Source organism: Oncorhynchus nerka, linkage group LG2 (genome assembly GCF_034236695.1).
Source record: "Oncorhynchus nerka isolate Pitt River linkage group LG2, Oner_Uvic_2.0, whole genome shotgun sequence".
Classification (NCBI taxonomy): domain Eukaryota; kingdom Metazoa; phylum Chordata; class Actinopteri; order Salmoniformes; family Salmonidae; genus Oncorhynchus; species Oncorhynchus nerka.
Window position 1 is genome coordinate 44,660,259 of NC_088397.1, and position 22,630 is coordinate 44,682,888.

Here is a 22,630-nt window from a genome sequence, read left to right on the forward strand (position 1 = left end):
TCTCACAGGAGAAATCATCCTAGTGAGCGAAACAGCGCCCCTCCGTGTGATGCTTAGCATTGGTAAGGAAAGCCAGTGAACATTTGGCCTCTCTTGACATAAAAAGTATAAAAAAAATGTCCAATCAGCTTTGATCTAAACTGAGCGAGCTCAACTGTGAATGGTCCTGGCGCACCAAAAAAAAAGTGTTAAGGGAAGCCAGCTTGTATTTTGGCATCACTCCTATCCAATCCGATTGAGAGCATAGCATACGTCATTGACAGAAACTTGAATTGTTGCATCGCGTTGTGTTGTTGTCCTCCGGTGGTTAGTTAGCTAGCTAAAATTGAGACTTTCCTAAATTAGTCATGGAAGGATATAGAGATTTGGACTTTAGGTTTTACTTAATTCTCTGTATTGGCCAATGATTATAACGACGATTCAGATCCAACCATTAATTCATACATTGTTGTGCGCCTGGCCTGAGAGTATGGAAGTTCAATATGCAGCTAGATGTTGAAGGCTCATGTTAACTAGCTAACGTTGCCCATGAATGGAAGTTAGGCTAGCGAGCAAGCATTTTAGCCAGGTAGGCTAGGACAACAAAAAATAGTGATAGATAGACAGAGTGATAGATAATTTTGTCAACATGAAAGAGAGGAGGATGGCATTAGCGTTTCTCTACAAGTAGGGTGAGTCAACATGTTTTTCTACTTGTACGAACACACAGACACAAACACACACACACACACACACACACACACACACACACACACACACACACACACACACACACACACACACAATAACACACACATGCAAACACACACACAGAAATCATAATATAATGCCACAGCATATGCTATTTAGCTTATGTTGATTGGACTGAATTGTTTTTGCTATCTTTTAGTTGTCACTGTATTAAACTAAGCAGAGGTGATTTGATGATGTTGAAATGGTGCTGGAATAGTGGTGTCAGCTATCATCATTCTTTGCGACTTTGCGATAACTCTGTGGTTCTAAATCAGTAGTTGTTTCCGAAAATGTTGGAAACAGTAACTTGCTTGACCATACTGTAGGTCTGTAAATGTACATGCAATGTGCTTTGTGGACTTCACCTGACAGAAGTTGCTATCCGGTTTTGTGATAAAAACAAAGATGTGGTTGAATTTATTCTGCCACTGTGTCTTCTTATTGTTTCAGCAAGCAATGCAATTATCACAACACATAGGTTTGGGGGGGCTTGGCTTCCTCAGTGATTTGACCCACGCACCGCTACTGTTGCTGAGTTAGAAACAAGAAGTGCGTTGAGTAGGGTTGGAGAAGATCAATGGAAAACAGTTGCGTCGAGGAATAGAACAAAAAAGAAGTCGTCTAAAATTGAAGTGGATGGTACGTGTAATGCAGGCAAGGATATGTGTCCTGTTTGGATGAAGTTTTTTGGATAAGGATGAATATCTGGGAGACCCGTATGAGATCTCGAGGAAGGTCAAACGGGTGCTGGGAAAAGTGGAGTCAATTTGAGTGACCAGAAGTGGGCTTGTTCTGATTAATTGTATTTCTGAGGAACAGAGAGAAAGTGCAGTGGGAATCACAAGAATCTTGACATCCAACGTGTCGTGGTTTGAACTTCGGAGCAGGGCGCTTGCTAAGGGAGTCATCTCCGAGGTGTCGATGGTAGTTGAGGGTTAGAGCTCTTGGAGTGCCCTGTAATGTTGAAGGAAGTTGAGGTGGCAAAAGTCAGGATGGTCCATCAGATCTCCTATGTGGAGGCAACCAAAAGAGTTGAGAAAGCAAGTGACAGTGTTGAAGATATGGTTACGGAATGTGTGCCAAGCAAGAGAACCGGATATGCTATGTGTTAACTTCTTCGAGATAGCTCTTTTAATTTTGGGATATTTTGTCACGAAAAGATGCTCGACTATGCATGTAATTGACAGCTTTGGAAAGAAAAACCCTGACGTTTCCAAAACTGCAAAGATATTATCTGTGAGTGCCCCAGAACTAATGCTACAGGCGAAACCAAGATTAAATTTCATACAGGAAATGCCCCAGATTCTGAAGGCGCTGTGTTCCAATGTCTCCTTATATGGCTGTGAATGCGCCAGGAATGAGCCTGCACTTTCTGTCGTTTCCCCAAGGTGTCTGCAGCATTGTGAAGTATTTGAAGGCATATCATTGGAAGATTGACCATTAGAGACTACATTTACCAGGTGTCCGCCCGGTGTCCTGCGTCGAAATTATTGCGTAATCTCCAGGTCCATGCGCGTTCCATTTCTTCAGAGGAGAAACCAAACTGCCACGAATGATTTATCATCGATAGATATGTGAAAAACACCTTGAGGATTGATTCTAAACAACGTTTGCCATGTTTCTGTCGATATTATGGAGTTAATTTGGAAAAAAGTTTGCGTTGTAATGACTTAATTTTCGGGTTTTTTCTTACCCAAACGTGATGAACAAAACGGAGCGATTTGTCCTACACAAATAATCTTTTTGGAAAAACGAAACATTTGCTATCTAACTGAGAGTCTCCTCATTGAAAACATCTGAAGTTCTTCAAAGGTAAATGATTTTATTTGAATGCTTTTCTTGTTTTTGTGAAAATGTTGCATGCTGAATGCCAGGCTTAATGCTATGCTAGGCTATCAATACTCTTACACAAATGCTTGTTTAGCTATGGTTCAAAAGCATATTTTGAAAATCTGAGATGACAGTGTTGTTAACAAAAGGCTAAGCTTGAGAGCTAATATATTTATTTCATTTCATTTGCGATTTTCATGAATAGTTAACGTTGCGTTATGCTAATGAGCTTGTGGAGATAATTTGACTCCTGGATACAGGTTTTTTTCGTAGCCAAACGTGATGAACAAAACGGAGCGATTTGTCCTACACAAATAATATTTTTGGAAAAACTGAACATTTGCTATCTAACTGAGAGTCTCCTCATTGAAAACATCTGAAGTTCTTCAAAGGTAAATTATTTTATTTGAATGCTTTTCTTGTTTTTGTGAAAATGTTGCATGCTGACTGCTAGGCTTAATGCTATGCTAGGCTATCAATACTCTTACACAAATGCTTGTTTAGCTATGGTTCAAAAGCATATTTAGAAAATCTGAGATGACAGTGTTGTTAACAAAAGGCTAGGCTTGAGAGCAAATATATTTATTTCATTTTATTTGCGATTTTCATGAATAGTTAACGTTGCGTTATGGTAATGAGCTTGAGGCTATAAATAGGTTCCCGGTTACGGGATTGCTCGTCGCAAAAGGTTAAGTTGGATTTTGTAGCGGTCATTGCAACTGCGAGATTATTCTGAATAATGAAGAGATCATTACAAATGTAATACATTATTATTACTATCTGTTAACTGTACGGCACAAGTATCAAAGAAAGGAAAGAAGTTGGTCATCATTGTGGCTGCAGCTGAAAAGTATCTGGGACTTCAGGAGTTCACAGTGGAACACCCCCCCCGAAGGGGTATTGAGAGAGGCGGGACTAGGTACCTTGACTGACGTTGACATCATCGAATCATCGTCCCATTTCCTGTTCCACCACCAAACAACCTATGCAAACAGTCAATCCGGACGCTTGATCGAATGACACATACAGTTAGTAAATGAGGAAAGACAGAAAGTTGTTGTAGAAGGAAAGAGAAGAGCAGGAATAAAGCTAGCTGAGGAAGAGAGGGTTGGAGGTTGGAAATGGCGGCGAGTAGTGCGGGAGAAATTGAGAAAAAGTTGGTGAAGCAACAGCTGGGCTGGAATGCAAACAATCTGGGCGTCAGTTCTGATGGTATGGAGCGGGAGGATGAGGTTCAAAGACATAGGAAGAAGAGAGATCATGGTACAGAAAGCATTGGAGTGTCTAGTAAAGAAAGCATAAAGAGGGCCATGGTATGAAGCAAGAGTAATGATGTGTTGGAGAGGAAAGTGGTGATAGTATTTGATGAGACCACAGGGCCTCACTTACACCCAGTCCGACTAACTAAACACCGTAGAGAAAGAGGTAGGTGAAGTCAAATTAGCTTGGTTCATTGGAAATGGTAGATTGCTAATATTGTGCGGTTGCCAGGCTCAGCAAGAGAAGATTCTGAAAATGGAAAGAAGATTAAAAACCATGTCCCTGGTGCTTATACGCGAGTGTGTAATCCTAAGGGTGGAGATGGATGTGAGTCACCCCCGGGGTCCCAATATATATGTCCACAGATGATATTAAAGAAAATGTGAAGGGAGGCAGAGTAATTGGTGCCAAGAGGTTGATCAGGAGGAAAGAGGGTCAAATAAGTTAAAGCCTATCAACGATGCTGAGTTTTTGAGAAGGTCTTGCTGGGAAAAGTACAGATAGGATTCATTAGTTTCAATGTTAGAGAATTTGTCCCATATGCACTGCAGTGTTTTAAATGCCAAGGAATGGGACATGTCACTGCTCAGTGTAAAGGGGGGGATATGTACCAAGTGTGGAGGTGCACATGATTACGATGAATGTGGAAGCAATGTGAAGGTTAAGTGCTGTAGTTGTGGGGGAGGACACAGTGCAGCATTTGGTGGATGCCAGGTACAGAGAGAGGCTAGAGAGGCTCAGATATATAGGACCAGTCATGATGTAATCGTATGCAGAGTCCGTAAAACAGATTGGTAGAACTACAGTGCGGACTGATGGAGTTTACATAGATGCACCTGTAAGTAAGTGGACCTACTGTTGGGGCCCTTCTGTTACTGTTGAAATGGTTGTTGAATTGCTGAACAATTCCAAGTGTGGAGAGTTTCACCATGATATAGATAAGGTTGAATGGGGTTGGGAGGGTTTTTGTGGGAGGAGGGAGGGTGTGGTAGAAGTTAGGGATTTATTTGGTCTAGATTTTTTGTTTTTATTATGGTAGTACAGGATTAGGCTGATTTTGATTGATTGTACATTCCAGCAGATAGGCATGCACTTAAACCATTGTTTGCGGACCGCCATAGAAGCAAAATCAGAAGGATAGAGGAGAGCGGAGAGCTATCTTTGCTAGATTTTATGCTCTTACCTTTTTGTACTTGTAATACTTGCTTTTAGCTCTTAGCCTGATTTTAACCCATCGGTGTATTTATTGACAACACATAAAAATGTTTGGAGTAAAACTAGTCCAGACTGAAAGAAACCTTTTTATGTGCACGAGGTGAATGCCAACTTCGTCACACATGGTGTCAGAAGTGGGATGATTTCCCTAGCTACAATGAGAAGACTCATGATTTGTACTTTTTTTTTAAAGACAAAGGTTTTATGGAACAGTGTTTTAAATGATGGTGTGGAACAGGCTTAACCACAGGCGGTGAGCAACTGGATGAAAACCTGGAGGCGTTTGTGGTTGCTGGATTGGAGGGACTTTCCGCCGGGTGGTGGAGCGTGGGTGGAGCACAAATGGAGAAGTGGTTCGGGAATCCGCAATGCTGAAGTGAGCCATGGGGAGAGCCGCTGCCACAGCTTTAATGGTGGACGTCAGATGGACCAAGGGGACACTTTCCAGGGGCTCCGGAGGGAGGCAGCCTAGTGCCTATTGAGATGCTCAGCTCGGGAACCAAGGTAATCTGTTGGGGTTGACATGCCTTCTGTCTTTTAGAATCCGAGAGTGAAATACTTACACACTCGTCTCTAACATGTAGGCTCACCATTCCCGAACAGTCCCAATACAAGTCAGAACTTCATTTCAACGGGGGCCTCCCGGGTGGCGCAGTGGTCAAGGGCGCTGTACTGCAACGCATGACTTTCAACCTTCGTCTCTCCCGAGCCCGTACGATGAGACAAGATAGTAACTACTAAAAAAACAATTGGATACCACGGAATTGGGGAGAAAAAGGGGTACAATTCAACAACAAAAAACACACAATAAAAATCATTTTAACGTACTTTGCCTGTTGTCCACTGATTTTGGCCCTATGTCGGTGGTAATCTGATAACAGGGAAGTGTTATCAACGCAACATTCAGTACGCAGGTCTGTATATCAGTTTGTATTTCCAGTTTTTATTTTCCATACTGATGAAATTCGCACGTGACAAACACTTACACAATATGGCCGAGCCTAACCGAAGCCACAGACCGAACGGCAAACACTTTCAGCTGGTTGCGAGGAAATGTGCTTCTACGTTCGGTGATATTTGGCTATTGCTTACGTGTTGTGAATCACGTGCAATGCGTCAAGATTGAAAATATAAGCGACAAAACCTGCAACATTAGGTAGACAACACTTTCTTGTGGATACCCCATTGCCACATCCTACCGCCAAAAGGACCAACAGCATGTAGAACCGGTAAAGGAAGTGTAAATAGGTTATTCAACATTATGGCTTGTAAAGACTATTGCATCTTTATTAGGGCAACTTTGGTAAGATTTGAAAATCAATGGCGTAACCATGGTAACATTATGATGTTTAGGCAAGAATAGGGAGTGGTCTGCCAACGGACCAATTTGCATGTTTTTCAACCATTTCACCTGCAACAGTTAAGTGTGTTAATTGAATGTGTGAGGAATGTGTGTAGAATCAGGGTTGGCTAATTGTATATGATAGAAATACAGGCATATATGTGTAGAGAGGCAGTTGGAAGCAAGGATAGAGGAGAGCGTGTTAGATATAGTTTATGCTCTTAACTTTTTGATCTTTTAATCCTTGTTTTAGCCTGATTTTTAACCTGTCATTGAGTACTGGTGATACAGTAACTCCCCATGTTATTGTAATGGTGAGAAGTTAGCATGTCCTGGGGGTATGATATTTGTGCGTCTAACGTTCTCACTCATCATTATTCACGATTCGTGAATAATTCATCGATTCATCTGTAATCATGGTAGCATCCGCTCTAACCACTAGGCTACCTGCCACCCCCTGTCTGAGCCAGAATGGCCTATAGGGGCAGGAGCCTACAGTATCTTCTGTTTATGTAGTGTGAAGCCACTTGATGTACTGTGCCCTCAAAACGTATTCACACCCCTTGACATTTTACACATTGTGTTCTGTTACAACCTGAATTTTAAATGGATTAAATTAAGATTGTGTCACTGGCCTACACACAATACCCATAATATCAAAGTGGATTTATGTTTAGACAATTTTACAAATGAATCAAAATGAACAAATGAAAAGCTGAAATATCTTTAGTCAATAAGTATTCAAACCCCTTTGTTATGGCAAGCCTAAATACGTTCAGGAGTATTTTTCAGGAGTAAATCCTTCCTAATTCAGTTGTCAGAGAGGAAAGAAATGGCTGTGATAGGAGAAAACTAAGGATGGATCTATCAACAACATTGTAATTACTCCACAATACTAACCTTAATTACCCAAAAAATTGGCAAAGATATTAACTTGAATACAAAGCGTTATGTTTGTGGCAAAAACAACACATAACTGAGTACCACTCTTCATATTTTTAAGCATGGTGGTGGCTGCATCATGTTATGGGTATGCTTGTCCTCAGCAAGGACTAGGATTATTTATTTTTTGTTGTTGATAAAAGCACAGGCAAAATCCTAGAGGAAAACGTGCCAGACACTGGGAGACAAATTCACCTTTCAACAGGACAAAAACCTACATTATAACATAAGGCCAACTATACACTGGAGTTGCAACATTGATTGTACCTGAGTGGCTTAGTTACAGTTTTGACTTAAATTGGCCTGGACATCTATGGCAAAACTTGAAAATGGCTGTCTAGCAATGATCAACAACCATCTTGACAGAGCTTGAAGAATATTTAAAAGCATAATGTGCAAATATTGTACAAATCAGGTGTGCAAAGCTCTTAGAGACTTACCCAGAAAGACTCACAGCTGTATCGCTGCCAAAGGTAATTCTAACATGTATTGATTCAGCGGTGTGAATACTTGAGATATTTCTGGATTTTATTTTCAATACATTTTCAAAAAAAAAAAAAAACTGTTTTCACTTTGTGATTATTGGGTTATTTGTGTAGATTGGTGCAATTCTTTTTTTAATCCATTTTGAATTCAGGCTGAAACACAACACTATTTGGAGTAAGTCAAAGGGTATGAGTACTTTCTGAAGGCACCAGAGCCTTATCCCCAATCCATGTCCTTAATGCTTAATGCTGAGCGCCAAAGAGTCTTTTGTGAACTCGGCTGGGGATCGAAATCCCAACAATCCAGTCTCAGGGCAGACACTTTAACCACAAGGCCACTGAGATGGTTTGAGATGGTGTTTATGTGTCAAAAATAAAAATGGTTCAATAACTTATATGAAAACATTTGTATGGACAAAATTGTATTATTTGATATAGATAAATGTTTTCATGTTTTCATTAGTGTTTGAGTTTAGGTCCATAACTTGCCTGTGACAGGGACCATAGCTTTTTTAAATTCAAAACACATACTACTTCCTTAACCCAGAATTGTTTTAAGATAGTAAAAACATGGACAATCAGGCTATTTGATTCTCTATTTAGGACACCTGGGGGTATTAGAAACAGATGTGAAGAAAAAAAAACATTTGATGAAGAGTTTGAATTAAATCTTACTGTCATTACTTCAATAATGAACTAAATAACATATCTAGATATGAGAAAATGTCAGTCTGAAGGATTTATAGCTTGTAGTGACTGAACTGCAACAGAAAGGTATTGGGATCATCTGGTAATGTGTGTGTGTGTGTGTGTGTGTGTGTGTGTGTGTGTGTGTGTGTGTGTGTGTGTGTGTGTGTGTGTGTGTGTGTGTGTGTGTGTGTGTGTGTGTGTGCATGTTGATCTGCACTGCTTTCAAATGTGATTTTGTCACAGTCCCTTCTAATGTCTCCTGCACTGCCTGTGAGTGTTGTAGAGGGAAACAGAAGACACATACATACATGTTAGGGCCAAAAATAAGAGCTTAAATACATGTAAAAAATAAATAAAAATTGTTACAAATGTTTCCTGATCTTTCTTATATCTCTCAGATGTAGGACAGACACAAACATCCTTTAGATTTTTTTTTGGGGGGGGGACTATCTGTTGTTCCATGTAGTGAATCTGTTGGTCAATGCGTTTGTATGGGCTAATAGCAGTAAGGTGCCTCCCCCCAAAAAAAATGTTTAATCAAATAATGTATTTTAACTATTTGTTTGATACTTCAAGGGGTCTTAAAATTCTAAATCAAATCCTAAATCCTATGGGTTAACGATACCTAAGTACAATGCTTACCATATGTTCGACTATTCCTGGTATCATTTTCGCAGCGCTGCAAAATCATGTCCAAAGTTAAGTCTGTTTCTTTATACATGTGGCCTTCAAGGCCCAGATGAGAACTCCAGAATCAAGCAGATACATTTGTCAGGGGGGAATTGTGGGATGATGCCAAGCCTTTAGACGCAGATAAGTGGCTGAAAACGACAAAAAGAAATACCCAGAAAGCCTGCTCCGATAACCATCTACAGCAGGAGGACTAGATTTGGTACCAAAACCCCTGTGTCTGCAGATTTATGTAACACCTAAGCCTTAATCCTAGTGGTGTAGGACATGGGCAGTAAAACCCACAGACATACAGTATCTTCAATAAATTGGCAAAAAGAAAAGGATGTCCAAGAGATATTTTAACGGAAGTTGAATTTACTCAACAAAACCCGTTTGTTTTTAAATCATTTATTCTTGGTTGGATTCCAAGTGTGGCAGAATACTTTACCTAATTGGCCTACTGTAATATACTGTAATGTGACGGGGGAAAGACATGCAGTGAATGAATGTGACTCACCCAGGTCATCACAGCACACCTCCATGGAGTCAGAGGAGCAGTCACTCAGGTCCTCCAGAGAGGAGGTATCACCATCCTGGGCCTGCAACCTACACACACAGCATGACCGTCACTTCACAGAATGATACAACATCATGCACAGGCAATATGCCTAATTATAATGACTTGAATACAGAAGTCAGCTTTGCGAGGGAATTACACCTAATTGATATGCAGAACAAATACATATTCTCTGATCATGTTTTCTGTCTAGAATGTATTCCAGGACATACAGCCAGTGAGTGTACAGTAGAGTAACGGTGATGTTATCCGTCTAAAAATGTGAAACACTGCCATCACCTGAACGTGAAAGGTGCCACAGTGGCCATGTTGACTTGGGCTGGCTCAATCCCTCGGCGTGGCACACTGACTGTCTGACTGCCATCACCACCACCCTGGCTCTGATGGGACTCTCTGGGTTTGTTGGTGGACATATCTCTCTCAGACATGCCCATGCCTTGGCTGGAGAGCTTTCCCGGTTCCCTACGCTCCTGGCATGTATGGGTGGTCGTCAACACAGAGGTGATCAGGTTCCCGTTCCCTGCTTTAATGTGGGAGAATCTACCCCGGCTTTGGCCTGAGTGGACATTACCACCAGAGAGCTTGCACAAGGCATCCTGTGCGTCTCCATTGTCATCCAGACTTCTGGGGCAAACCTCGCCTGAGGCCCAGTTCCTGTTGGCGTTTCTCCTGACGTGAAGTTCTCGCAAAGCCTTCTCGGATAGCGCGCTGCTGCTGCGGAGGTCAAGGGTGTCCTTGGAGCGTGGTGGTGGAGCTTGCCTCTTGGGAACCTGGGGGCTGCTGTAGGCTGACCGGCTGCCTGTGCCTCTCTCTGGGGCATAGGAGGCTCTGGATGGGGGACAAGGGGAACAGATACCACCCCTCTGCTGCAGCAGGTGGCTCTTCAAAGCTGCACCTCTTTGCAGCTCATTTGAAAAGGTGGAGGAGGAGGAGGGATGCGTTTTGGCGCTGAGCTGAAACTGTGCTGTGGAGTTATGGAGGCCGCCGCCCCCTTGGTGTTTGGGGTCCAGTCTGGAGAGGGGGATCATGCTCCGGGGTAGGGGGATACCAGAAACCAGACCTGAGCCTGGTTGGGCCTGAGACATGTTCTTAATGTTGACACCGCCGCTCATGGTCAATGAATATCACTGGGACAGTTTCTGAAAGAAAAAGAATAAATAAATGACATACCGCTCTCCATATTTCATATTTACACTTTTTCTCAATCGCCTACAACAATTTTATGGAACAACTGTTGTGGATTTTCAAAACAGATTCCACAAGACACAAAACTCTGTGGGTTTTTCGCGTTTTGAAAATGTAGCTACCTTCTCAAAACATAAATACATCGACATATACCGTCAAAATTGCTAATATAAATGAGCACGACTTCCTGCAAAAACATTCACGCAACCATACTTATCTCTTGAGTCCAAACAGACAAAACAGAAAGTTAGTCTGTCTTTTAAAAATCTTAGTAGATCAATGCATTTTCTTTGCAGTCACTAAATCATGATGATCAAAATTAGGAGTACAACTTTACAAAAGTGCAGAATTATGGGAAATTACTCTCCTTTTTACGTATATTTGACCGAACAATATCATACACATCAAATATTATTCCTGATAAACCATTTTTTATTAAAAAAAAGAATAATCACATTGGGTGGAGGATTCTGTCATCAGTACCATCTTAATCCAATTCCATGTATTCAGTGCAAAGGCTGGTTTGCTCACAGTTTTGTAGACTTTTCATTGGAGCACAGAAACACAATCCACAATAGAAAAAAGGAAAGGTGAATACAAAGGAGGAACACAACTGAAATGAATGTACAGGCCTCAATTCACACCAAAGCAAAGCTCTATAATGGAAGGTCAAAATGTTGGCGATAATGACTGAATAGTAACCCAAAGTTACTTAGAAGGAACCCAACGTCATTCCCTGCATGTCCACAGTATTGTAAAACATATTGTAGACATTCCCCTTTGCCTTTAACTTTCCATATATTGTACATGGTATGGCACTGATGGGGTGATTAAGTAGTATTTAGTTATTGCCGAAAACAGTGTGCAACACAATTGCACACATTTCTCTTGCAATGTTTTAATATTCTGTGAACAAAACACTATACAGTGGATTGTTGTATTAACTGATGACATCTGTTTAATTTTTTTTGCAAAAGGTCTAAGATGTTGCAAGTCTGGTACTAAGGGCGAGAAAATGATCAGAAGTTCTGTAGGCCTATTTGAGCATTTGATCATTGCTGTTCTGATCTAAATACCTTTCAACACAGATCCCAAAATTGCTTGAATGCGATTGAGAAAAACTGTTAGCGTTCATTTCCATTTGTATAAGACCCAGCGAAAATCATCAAAACTGTTGTCATGTTACAATTGATTGATTCTAAGTTGTTGCCTTTTTCATGGTCTTTTACTTCCAGACTGGCAAATATCAGTAGCTAGCTTACTGTACACATCATATGGAATCAATCTGAAAGAAATTGAGCATTGTTTTAAAGCTCGATGTGTGTGGTCCTGCTTTGTGGTAGACTAGGGAGAACACGCGCATGTGTCTGTCTGAAATAAGAAGTTATACAGTGGATCGTGTTCTTGCAATCCGTAGGAGACGGAAGACACAGCATGCTTATTGTAACATTTGTTCCACTGTATACTGGACAACAGATGTGCATACCAGGCTGTCTGTCTGACAGAGAGAGAGGGGGTTACAGTCTATAGATTTACTGTATTTCCTCTTCAAATATCATTTAAACAGAGACTTACGAATGCGTGTGGATAAGATTGGAGTGTCATGAAAGTCAATTCAAATATATCTTTGTTAGAATGATCTATATCATCAATATTACTTGTTAAGGTTGAAGCAGCTTTGCCACAAACATATTCCAACATGAGGCTCTCCCCTCCAGTGAACTGCATGCTGGGAGAGTCTGTGACCGACTGACACCGTTTGGCACACTTAGCAGGACCGCCGGCCCTTTAAGGTGGTGCCAGCAGCACCCCACCCCAACGTCTGCTCTGGTCCCTTGGACATGCTCCACCACTCCTCCTCCCTGGGCTTAGCGAACCATGGCCTCCCCATCAACACCCAGCCCCTATCTACCACCCTCATATCACAACAAACCAGCACCAGCTATCTGTACCGTGGGGTACTTGTTGACGTGGTGTGCTACAGCTGCACATTAGATTGCCAGAGGCAATCACTTCTAAGATACTCAGTGAAGTATATAATTGGACATGTAGATGTTTTATCCCTATTTACCTCCCTTGCACAACACATGGCACCGTGTCTCTGTTCCAGATTAACCACTCAGTAATCACTGGAGTGGAGATAAACAGAACAGGACCAAGTTTCCCGACAGGGGTGGAATTTAGGCGTATGAGTGTTCTAACGATGCATCTTTCATACAACAGCCGAAGATGTAACATGCGTTTCCCTAAAACACCTCGCCGAGAGAACGTTCGCTAGGTGCGTCCGTTGAGGCATGTGTTGATACGGATCGGATCGAAAGAAAGATAGCACTGCTCTCGGATCAGCGTTCTCCCTTTCCAATTTTACCTTAACATTAGAATTATTCCACAATCCTGACGACGGAACAGCTCATATACACACACACTATATATACAAAAGTATGTGGACACCCCTTCAAATTAGTGGATTTGGCTATTTTAGCCACACCCGTTGCTGACAGGTGTATAAAATTGAGCACACAGCCATGCAATCTTCATAGACAAACATTGTCAGTAGAATGGCCTTACTGAAGACCTCAGTGACTTTCAACGTGGCACCGTCATAGGATGCCAACTTTTCAACAAGTAAGTTAGTCAAATTTCTGCCCTGCTAAAGCTGCACCGGTCAACTGTAAGTGCTGTTATTGTGAAGTGGAAACGTCTAGGAGCAGCAACGGCTTAGCCACAAAGTGGTAGTCCACACAAGCTCACAGAACGAGTGCTGAAGCACGTAGCGCATAAAAATCTTCTGTCCTCGATTGCAACACTCACTACCAGGTTCCAAACTGTCTCTGGAAGCAATGTCAGCACAACACTGTTCATCGGGAGCTTCATGAGTTCCAGCGAAAGGAAATCTTTACGCTACAGCGTACAATGACATTCTAGACGATTCTGTGCTTCCAACTTTGTGGCAATAGTTTGGGGATGGCCCTTTTTATTATTATATATTTTTTTACCTTAATTTATTAACAGGGCAAGTCAGTTAAGAACAAATTCTTATTTTCAATGACAGCCTAGGAACAGCGGGTTAACTGCCTTGTTCAGGGGCAGAATGACAGATTTTTACCTTGTCAGCTCGGGGATTCGATCTTGCAACCTTTCGGTTACTAGTCCAACCCTCTAACTACTAGGCTACCTCCTTTTTCAGCATAACAATGCAGAAGTGCACAAAGTGAGGTCCATACAGAAATGGTTTATCGAGATCGGTGTAGAAGAACTTGACTGGCCTGCACAAAGCCCTGACCTCAACCCCATCGAACACCTTTGGGATGAATTGGAACGCTGACTGCGAGCCTGGCCTATTCGCCCAACATCAGTGCCCGACTTCACTAATTCTCTTATGGCTGAGTGGAAGCAAGTCAACGCAGCAATGTTCCAACATCTAGTGGAAAGCCTTCCCAGAAGAGTGGAGTCTGTTATAGCAGCAAAAGGGGGACCAGCTCCATATTAATGACCCTGATTTTAGAATGAGATGTTCGACGAGCAGGTCTTTTAGTGTATATAGGCCTTGTAGTAGAGCAGCAGATGTTGCCACATACATGCACGTGCACACACACACGTGCACACACACACACACACACTAATTAAAATGAATATGTTTGGCATTAATGACAGTGGAGTGACACATCTCCTCCTACGAAGGGTAATAGCAAAGGAGTAAAACAGAGAGTTTACTATTTTAGACATATAGTAGAATTTGTACAATTGTAAAGCAGTAATATGAATCTGATCTGAAAATAGCTCAATAGACTGAAATAGAAAGTACAGTTATTTTCTCACCTAACTGCAGACTTCCTGTCCCACGCCAGCCAGAGTAATTCCTCTATAAGTCCTAAGCAGTCCTGCATATGTCAGTGTTCCATACCAACTGCTAACCACTGCAATGGGATAAACCTATAACGCAGTTGAATGCAATGTAAGACCCACGTGTTGCGTTAAAGAGAGTGTGTGAGTGTGTGGGTCAGAGGATGCTGGACACAAATGAGCCAATGGAAGCACTAAGAACGAGGCTTGAATATATTTTAACAGCCTGTTTATGTTTAATGTATTTTCTTCTGCACTAACCCACTCCCCTCGCTGTCATTCGCACTTATTCAATCTCGTACACAACACACACGCACACATACAGTGATTCATATTTTTGTGTGACATCATGTCAAGCTATCCCCTGAGTTCATGGTCCGTCACTGTTTGATTTTGACATTCAGCACAGCTCCTTCCAACGGGCAAACATCAAACCACACAGCCAGCATTACTGCCCCAGCCCAGTAAACATACCAACAATCAGCCTGTATTGAACCATCCCACTGGGCACAGATGTCAATTGTACCCAGTGGTAATGTGGAACATCTATTCCACATTGGCTCTACAGAATTTCATTGAAATGATGTGGAAACAACGTTGTTTCAACCAGTTGTTAAATATACAAATCAACTTCCAATAGAATTACTCAATGTTCTCTCTAAAATACACAAGGAAAAATGCCATTTTAATAGCTGGTTGCAGAGAGACCTTAAAATTCAGGGCCTTGTCTTACTACCCAAAGCTGAGGACATTTCGAGGCTAGTTCTGCCTACATCTCTTTATGTTGAACCTAAGACTTGTACTGGTCTTGATTAAGTCGTGTTAAAATTCACATGGAAAAACAAAACAGAATATAAAAAAATACAAAAACTATTGTGAGGTGATATTCAGATGAGGGTTGTAAATGTCCTGGATTTCCAAACAGTCATTCAGATCTTGAAGATCAACGGGATTGAAAAGGGTGTAATTAGAAATAACTTCCCATGGTTTTATATTCCCAATGTGATATTTGAAATGTGTAGTGGTCTTCATTTTTTGCTCTCTTGTAATCCAAATGTTTATAAATCACCCATGGAAGTGGCTAATTTTAATAAACAAGCATCCTGGAAAATTGCTAACTATACTATACTATACTTGCATTATATCTTGATCCATTTCCTAAGTTCTGATCAGAGTCCCAGAGGCTGGGGGGGCACAAACACATGCACGGACACATAGTCAGACACTGACACACAAACCAACATCCACCCACACACACAAGGCAACACACAGTGACACACATTCGCCCCCACACACAGACAAACAGGTGTGTGGTGTGTGGGGGGGGGGGGGGGGGGGATCAGAGGCGGAAGCATCACAACACTGTGTCTCGCCTTACATTTGGCTCAAGGCCCCCAGTGAGAAGACAGTGGTTGAGCGGGGCTGAGACGCTGTATCTCCATGACGGCTCACTGCTCTGCTTTGTCTTTCAACATGGCCTCCAGCAGAACGGCATCGGCTTCCTCTATATCCCTTTCACATCTCTGTCTCGTGATAACCATCGCTCGAGTGATTGGAAAATGAGCTTGTTGGAAAGAAAGAAGTGCTCGCGGTGTGTTTCACATACTTATCTACCAATTATCATAATTCTGGTCTAAGTGTTACTGTAATAGGATCATTGGCATCTATTGTTCTGCTGTTTAATAATCAGGATGCAGATTTACAGATAAAGCTCAAAATGATGAAACGGGATCTAGAATCGGATTAATATTCCTTATGTTCACTAACCAATAAATAGCTAGGGCTATAATGGGGTTAACACAACGATTCAGTTTGTCTGCTTACAAACACAGGAAGCGCTTGGAGCATAGTTGTGCATACTTGTGTTGTTGTACTTAACGAGGTTAGCCTTTTTGAGATACAACTTGCATTTCCCAAGAGAGACCTACATTGTTGTATGTACAGTGCATTCGGAAAATATTCAGACCCCTTGACTTTTTCCACATTTTGTTACGTTACAGCCTTACTCAAAAATGTATTACAACAACGACAACAAAATATCCTCATCAATCTGCAACACAATGTCCCGTGATGACAAAGCGAAAACAGGTTTTTAGAATTTTGTGAAAATGTATTAAAAAATAAATAAAAACAGAAATACCTTATTTACATAAGTATTCAGACCCTTTGTTATGAGACTCAAAATTGAGCTCAGGTGCATCCTGTTTCCAAAGATCATCCTTAAGATGTTTCTACAACTTGGTTGAAGTCCATCTGTGGTAAATTTAATTGATTGTGCATGTCAGAACAAAAACCAACCCTTGAGGTCGAAGGAATTGTCCATAGAGCGCTGAGACAGGATTGTGTTAAGGCGCAGATCTGGGTAAGGGTACCAAAACAATTCTGCAGCATTGAAGGTCCCCAAGAACACAGTGGCCTCCATCATTCTTAAATGGAAGAATTTAGGAACCACCAAGACTCTTCCTAGAGCTTTCCTCCCGGGTGAGTAATCGGGGGAGAAGGGCCTTGATCAGGGAGGTGATCAAGAACCCAATGGTCACTCTGACAGAGTTCCAGAGTTCCTCTGTGGAGATGGGAGAACCTTCCAGAAGGACAACCATCTCTGCAGCACTCAGTCAGATCTTTATGGTAGAGTGGCCAGACGGAAGCCACTCCTCAGTAAAAGGCACATGACAGCCAGCTTGGAGTTTGCCAAAAGGCACCTAAAGACTATCAGACCATGAGAAACAATATTCTCTGGTCTGATGAAACCAAGATTGAACTGTTTGGCCTGAATGCCAAATGTCACATCTGGAGGAAACCTGGCACCAACCCTACGGTGAAGCATGGTGGTGGCAGCATCATGCTGTGGGATGTTTTTCAGCAGCAGAGACTGGGAGACTAGTCAGGATGGAGGGAAAGATGGACAGAGCAAAGTACAGAGAGATCCTTGATGAAAACATGCTCCAGAGCGCTCAGGACCTCAGACTGGGGTGAAGGTTCACCTTCCAACAGGACAACGACCCTAAGCACACAGCCAAGACAACGCAGGAGTGGCTTTGGGTCAAGTCTCTGAATGTCCTTGATTGGCCCAGCCAGAGCCCGGACTTGAACCTGATCAAACATCTCTGGAGAGACCTGAAAATAGCTGTGCAACAACGCTACTCATCCAAACTGACAGGGCTTGAGAAGATCTGCAGAGAAGAATGGGAGAAACTCCCTAAATAAAGGTGTGCCACGCTTGTAGCGTCATACCCAGGAATACTCAAGGCTGTAATCGCTGCCAAAGGTGCTTCAACAAAGTGCTGAGTAAAAGGTCTAAATACTTATATAAATGTGATATTTCAGTATTTTTTATTTTAAATACCTTTGCAGAAATGTCTAAAAACCTGTTTTTGCTTGATCATTATGGGGTATTGTGTGTAGATTGACGAGGAAACATGTAAATGTAATACATTTTAGAATAAGGCTGTAACACAACAAAATTTGGAAAAAGTAAAGTGGTCTGAAAACTTTCTGAATGCACTGTATGTGTGTTTATGTAAGCTAATTATTTACAATAGTTTAAAATAGACCAAATTTAAAACAACTCTGTCCGTTCTCTCTGTGATGTGGATAAGACATAGCAGATGATACATCTAAATCCACAGAGGCGAATAAGAGACATGCCATGAGACAGGCCAAAGTGTACCACCAGGATCACCCGTCCACAGCTGGGTCCCAGTGTTCCCATCACTGCCACCTAGATAACAGATACTGGGAGACCAGTGTGCCAGCCCTTCCGTTTCCCAGAACAGATCGCTACTAATCCAATTGTGCCTCATTCACTCAAGCTAGTCAAGCTCAGTCCTCAATCCGTCATACATTCTAATGCAATTACAGCAGCTATGCAGCAGGCACTCTCCTGAAGGAATGTGTGTGTGTCTGCATGTGTGTGCGTGCATGCAGACACGCACTTCTAAAGAAGTTTTATTGCTTCTTTAATCAGTACAACAAAATATCAATTAGCCTTTAAAAATGATCAACTTGGAATAGCTCACACAACGTGTCATTGGAACACAGGAGTGATGGTTGCTGATAATGGACCTCTGTACGCCTATGCAGAAATTCCATAAGAAAATCTGCCATTTCCAGCTACAATAGTCATTTACAAAATGAACAATGTATACACTGTATTTCTGATCAATTTGATGTTATTTTAATGGACAAAAAATGTGCTTTTCTTTCAAAAACAAGGAAATTTCTAAGTGACCCCAAACTTTTGAAAGGTAGTATAGATTGGCTGAAACTGGCATCTTATGGAGGCAAGTAGAGTCACTAATATAAACGAGAGCTGCAACTATGCTTCCTGTCACGCCCTGGTCTAAGTATTTTGTGTTTTTCTTCATGTATTGGGTCAGGCCAGGGTGTGGCATGGAGTTTTTGTATTGTGGTGTGTTTTGTCTGGGGGTTTTGGTGTGTATGTTAGTGGGATTGTAGCTTAGTAGGGTGTTCTAGGAAAGTCTATGGCTGTCTGGAGTGGTTCTCAATCAGAGGCAGGTGGTTATCGTTGTCTCTGATTGGGAACCATATTTAGGCAGCCATATTCTTTGGTTGTATTGTGGGTGATTGTCCTTAGTGTCTTGATGTCCTGAGTCTGTGTTCGGTTGCACCAGTTTAGGCTGTTTCGGTTTTCATTACGTTTATTGTTTTTTTGTAGATATTGTATTTAGATTCGTGTTACGTTTGTTTATTAAAACATGGATCGTAATCTACACGCTGCAGTTTGGTCCGACTCTCCTTCACCATTAGAAAACCGATACACTTCCTGACATGTCATCCATTTTGCTGTTGAAACATTGTCGCCCTGCAACATTCAGCCATATAGAGACACACACGTCTATCTAAGCAGTTATCACAGCTAATTAGTTCACGATTAAAAGGGTTTTAATCCATTTTAAACACTAAATACTGAGTGGAATTCTAAGCTCCCACAGCATATGTTGGATTAGTCCTGGAACTTTGTCTGCCATAGCCACTGCAGGCTTTGGGAGGGTGAGTTAAGAAGGGGAATTTATTCCTTACTAGTCACTTTAAAGGTCTAATCTATCCAGCCCTGGGCCATGGTGATGATATCACTGCCGCCCAGCTGAGATCATGCTGCAGGGCAGTTTACAGGGCAGCAATTCATGTCCAATGATGACACAGACTTTCAAAGGTCTCTCCTACAGAGCGCACATGCAGCCTCAGTCAACTACGTATCCCTCAATCCATTAAGCAAGGAAAGGTAGAGGTGTCATTATTTCAGTTATCTAACTTAAACAGGAATTTAGAGACACCGGTGACCTTGTTCGTTGTCCATTGACTCGTTTTTCCACATTTACTTTCCACTTAATCCCAAACCAGTCTGTTTCAAAAGAATACTTGCCAAATCCAAAATGGCCAAACTTTAAAAGCAGTAGTCAGAGGAGAGAAAGTACACCCTGCCAGTGCCAACCAACCCTGTGACATCCCACAAAAACAAGCAAGACCACTGCAGTCAACATGTTATGTAACTGACACAGTTCTCTATTGAACTCTTACTATTACTGCAGTAATGGATGACGCTGTAGTGCAGTGAGTGCAGTGAGCATTGATGCTGCAGAGAGTGTAGGCGTGGGACCATCGTTCTGTGTTGCTTAGCCTACAGATCTGTATGTGGGCTGACAAGTAGGTCAGTAGAATACAGAATAGTACAACAGTGTTTTAAGGAGCACTGGAGATTGAATACCTGCCGTTCTGCATATAGTTTACCTTATAAGGTGTGGTGGCAGTGAGATTCAGTTCACGCATATCAAATTTAAACATGTGATCCTCTCTGTGCAGGTAGAGGTGGATGAGACTCTCCCTGGTTGTCCTGAATTATTGCCTCAGAGTTTCCCTTTGAGCAATGCTACAGTTCATCAGGAGTTTATGCATTCAGTAATCCTACTGTCATGTCTTCCTCTTCATCGTCATGCTGGCAAGATCTCTACCGTCTTGATCAACTGTCAGACTGCGTTACGGACATATAACATGCCCCATCCGGAGGTGTGCCTTGAGAACTAAGCAGTCTCCTCTGAAGTACATAATAAGATGGATTGGATGTGATAGAACACACCATTCTTGGAGGAATCCACACACCCGTTTCCAAGCTGCTATCACTTCTGCCACAGATATATATTCCATATACTACCATGTTATTATATTGAGGGGTAATGTCTAAGACTAGGTTATACATAAACATCCTTCACTTCACCTCACCACCACAAATTCTCTGATTTGTAACGCGAGCTATTCTAGCTGGTCAATGAGAAGTCGATCAATGTGTTTCAAGTGACCCCTATTCCCTATATAGAGCACTACTTTTGACCAGAGCCCTGGTCAACGGTGGTGCACTACATAGGGTGCCATTTGGGACACTTCCTATGAGAGTTCCATGAAAACACCACATGCCAAACAGATTGAAGGTTCCAAGGCAAACACGTGTCCAGACTCTGGGTTTGTCAGGGTGGAAAGACTACCACTGGAGCGTGTCTCTGGACCAGACGGCCCAAACCAGAGTCCACATTGGCCCGGACACACAGGGTGTGGTGGTGAGCATCACTGAGACGTGGCAGTAAGAGAGGCTAATGGAGACCTTCGTCCGTTATACAAATTATACACTTAGTAGCACCTTGTTTGCCGCAAACATTCAGAAACTACATTTTCAGACATACGTAGATGAAGCATACAGTTTAGTTTGCCCTTGAGGGAACATCTTAGAAAGTATACACTGAGAGTACAAAACATTAGGAACACAGGCTCTTTCCATGCCATAGACTGACCAGGTGAAAGCTATGATCCCTTATTGATGTCACTTGTTAAATCCACTTCAATCAGTGTAGATGAAGGGGAGGAGAAAAGTTAAAGAATGATTTTTAAGCCTCGAGACAATTGAGACATGGATTGTGTATGTGTTCCATTCAGAGGGTGAATAAGGCAAGACAAAAGATTTAAGTGCCTGTGAGAAGCATTGAAGTCAACAGGGGCAGTATCGCTGTGGAATGCATTCAACACCCCGTGGATGTCGCGACGAATTGAGTCTGTTCTGAGAGCAAAAGGGGTGCAACTCAATATTAGGAAGGTGTTCCTAATGTTTTGTGGATTCAGTTTATGCTTGAAGCAGCATAGCTTGCCTCTGCAATACACTAGATGTTGTGTTACCACAGGTTGCTATTTCAGTCCAGTCCTCCCATAATCACAGATGACATTGAGATTACTTCAGAAGTTCAGAAGAAGTGCAGTGAGATGTCTCTGTGTGTGTGTGTGTGTGTGTGTGTGTGTGTGTGTGTGTGTGTGTGTGTGTGTGTGTGTGTGTGTGTGTGTGTGTGTGTGTGTGTGTGTGTGTGTGTGTGTGTGTGTGTGTGTGTGTGTGTGTGGACGTGTTTAACTATAATAGTAAACAATCCAAAAATGTAACCAATTGGGGACATTTTGTTAGTCCCCACAAGGTCAAATGCTATTTGTAGGAGGTTTAGGGTTCATGTTAGAATGAGTTTTAGGGTTAGAATTAGGTTTAGGAACTAGGGTTAATTTTAGGGTTAGCGTTAGGAGCTAGGGTTAAGGTTAGGGTTATGGTACAGGTTAGGTTTAGGGTTAGGGAAAATAAGATTTTGAATGGGACTGAATTGTGTGTCCCCACAAGGTTAGCTGTACAGACTGTGTGCATGGGTGTGGTCTGTTCCACTGGGGATGACATCAACAGCCATTAGTGGTATTCCCTTGCAGCATTCCAGGGCCAGACGCCTCACATCACATGGTATTGAATTATGTGTGTGTAAGGGAAAGGTGAGTCTGAATCATGACAAATGCTCACAACATCCACAGACACGCACACAT

At 42.0% G+C, this 22,630-nt stretch overlaps 1 protein-coding gene across 12 annotated transcripts in view; it reads right to left on the minus strand.

Moving 5' to 3' along the window:
* nav1b (neuron navigator 1b) overlaps positions 1-22,630 on the minus strand; it is a 128,730-nt gene that overhangs the window by 92,589 nt on the left and 13,511 nt on the right. For all 12 annotated transcript variants that reach the window (XM_065026589.1, XM_065026587.1, XM_065026622.1 and 9 more), the window contains exons 2-3: positions 10,025-10,884; positions 9,686-9,774 (exon numbers count right to left, since the gene is read on the minus strand). In XM_065026589.1, coding sequence (XP_064882661.1) covers positions 9,686-9,774; positions 10,025-10,857 — 922 coding nt within the window. In that variant the 5' untranslated portion in view covers positions 10,858-10,884. The remainder of the gene's footprint in view (positions 1-9,685; positions 9,775-10,024; positions 10,885-22,630) is intronic.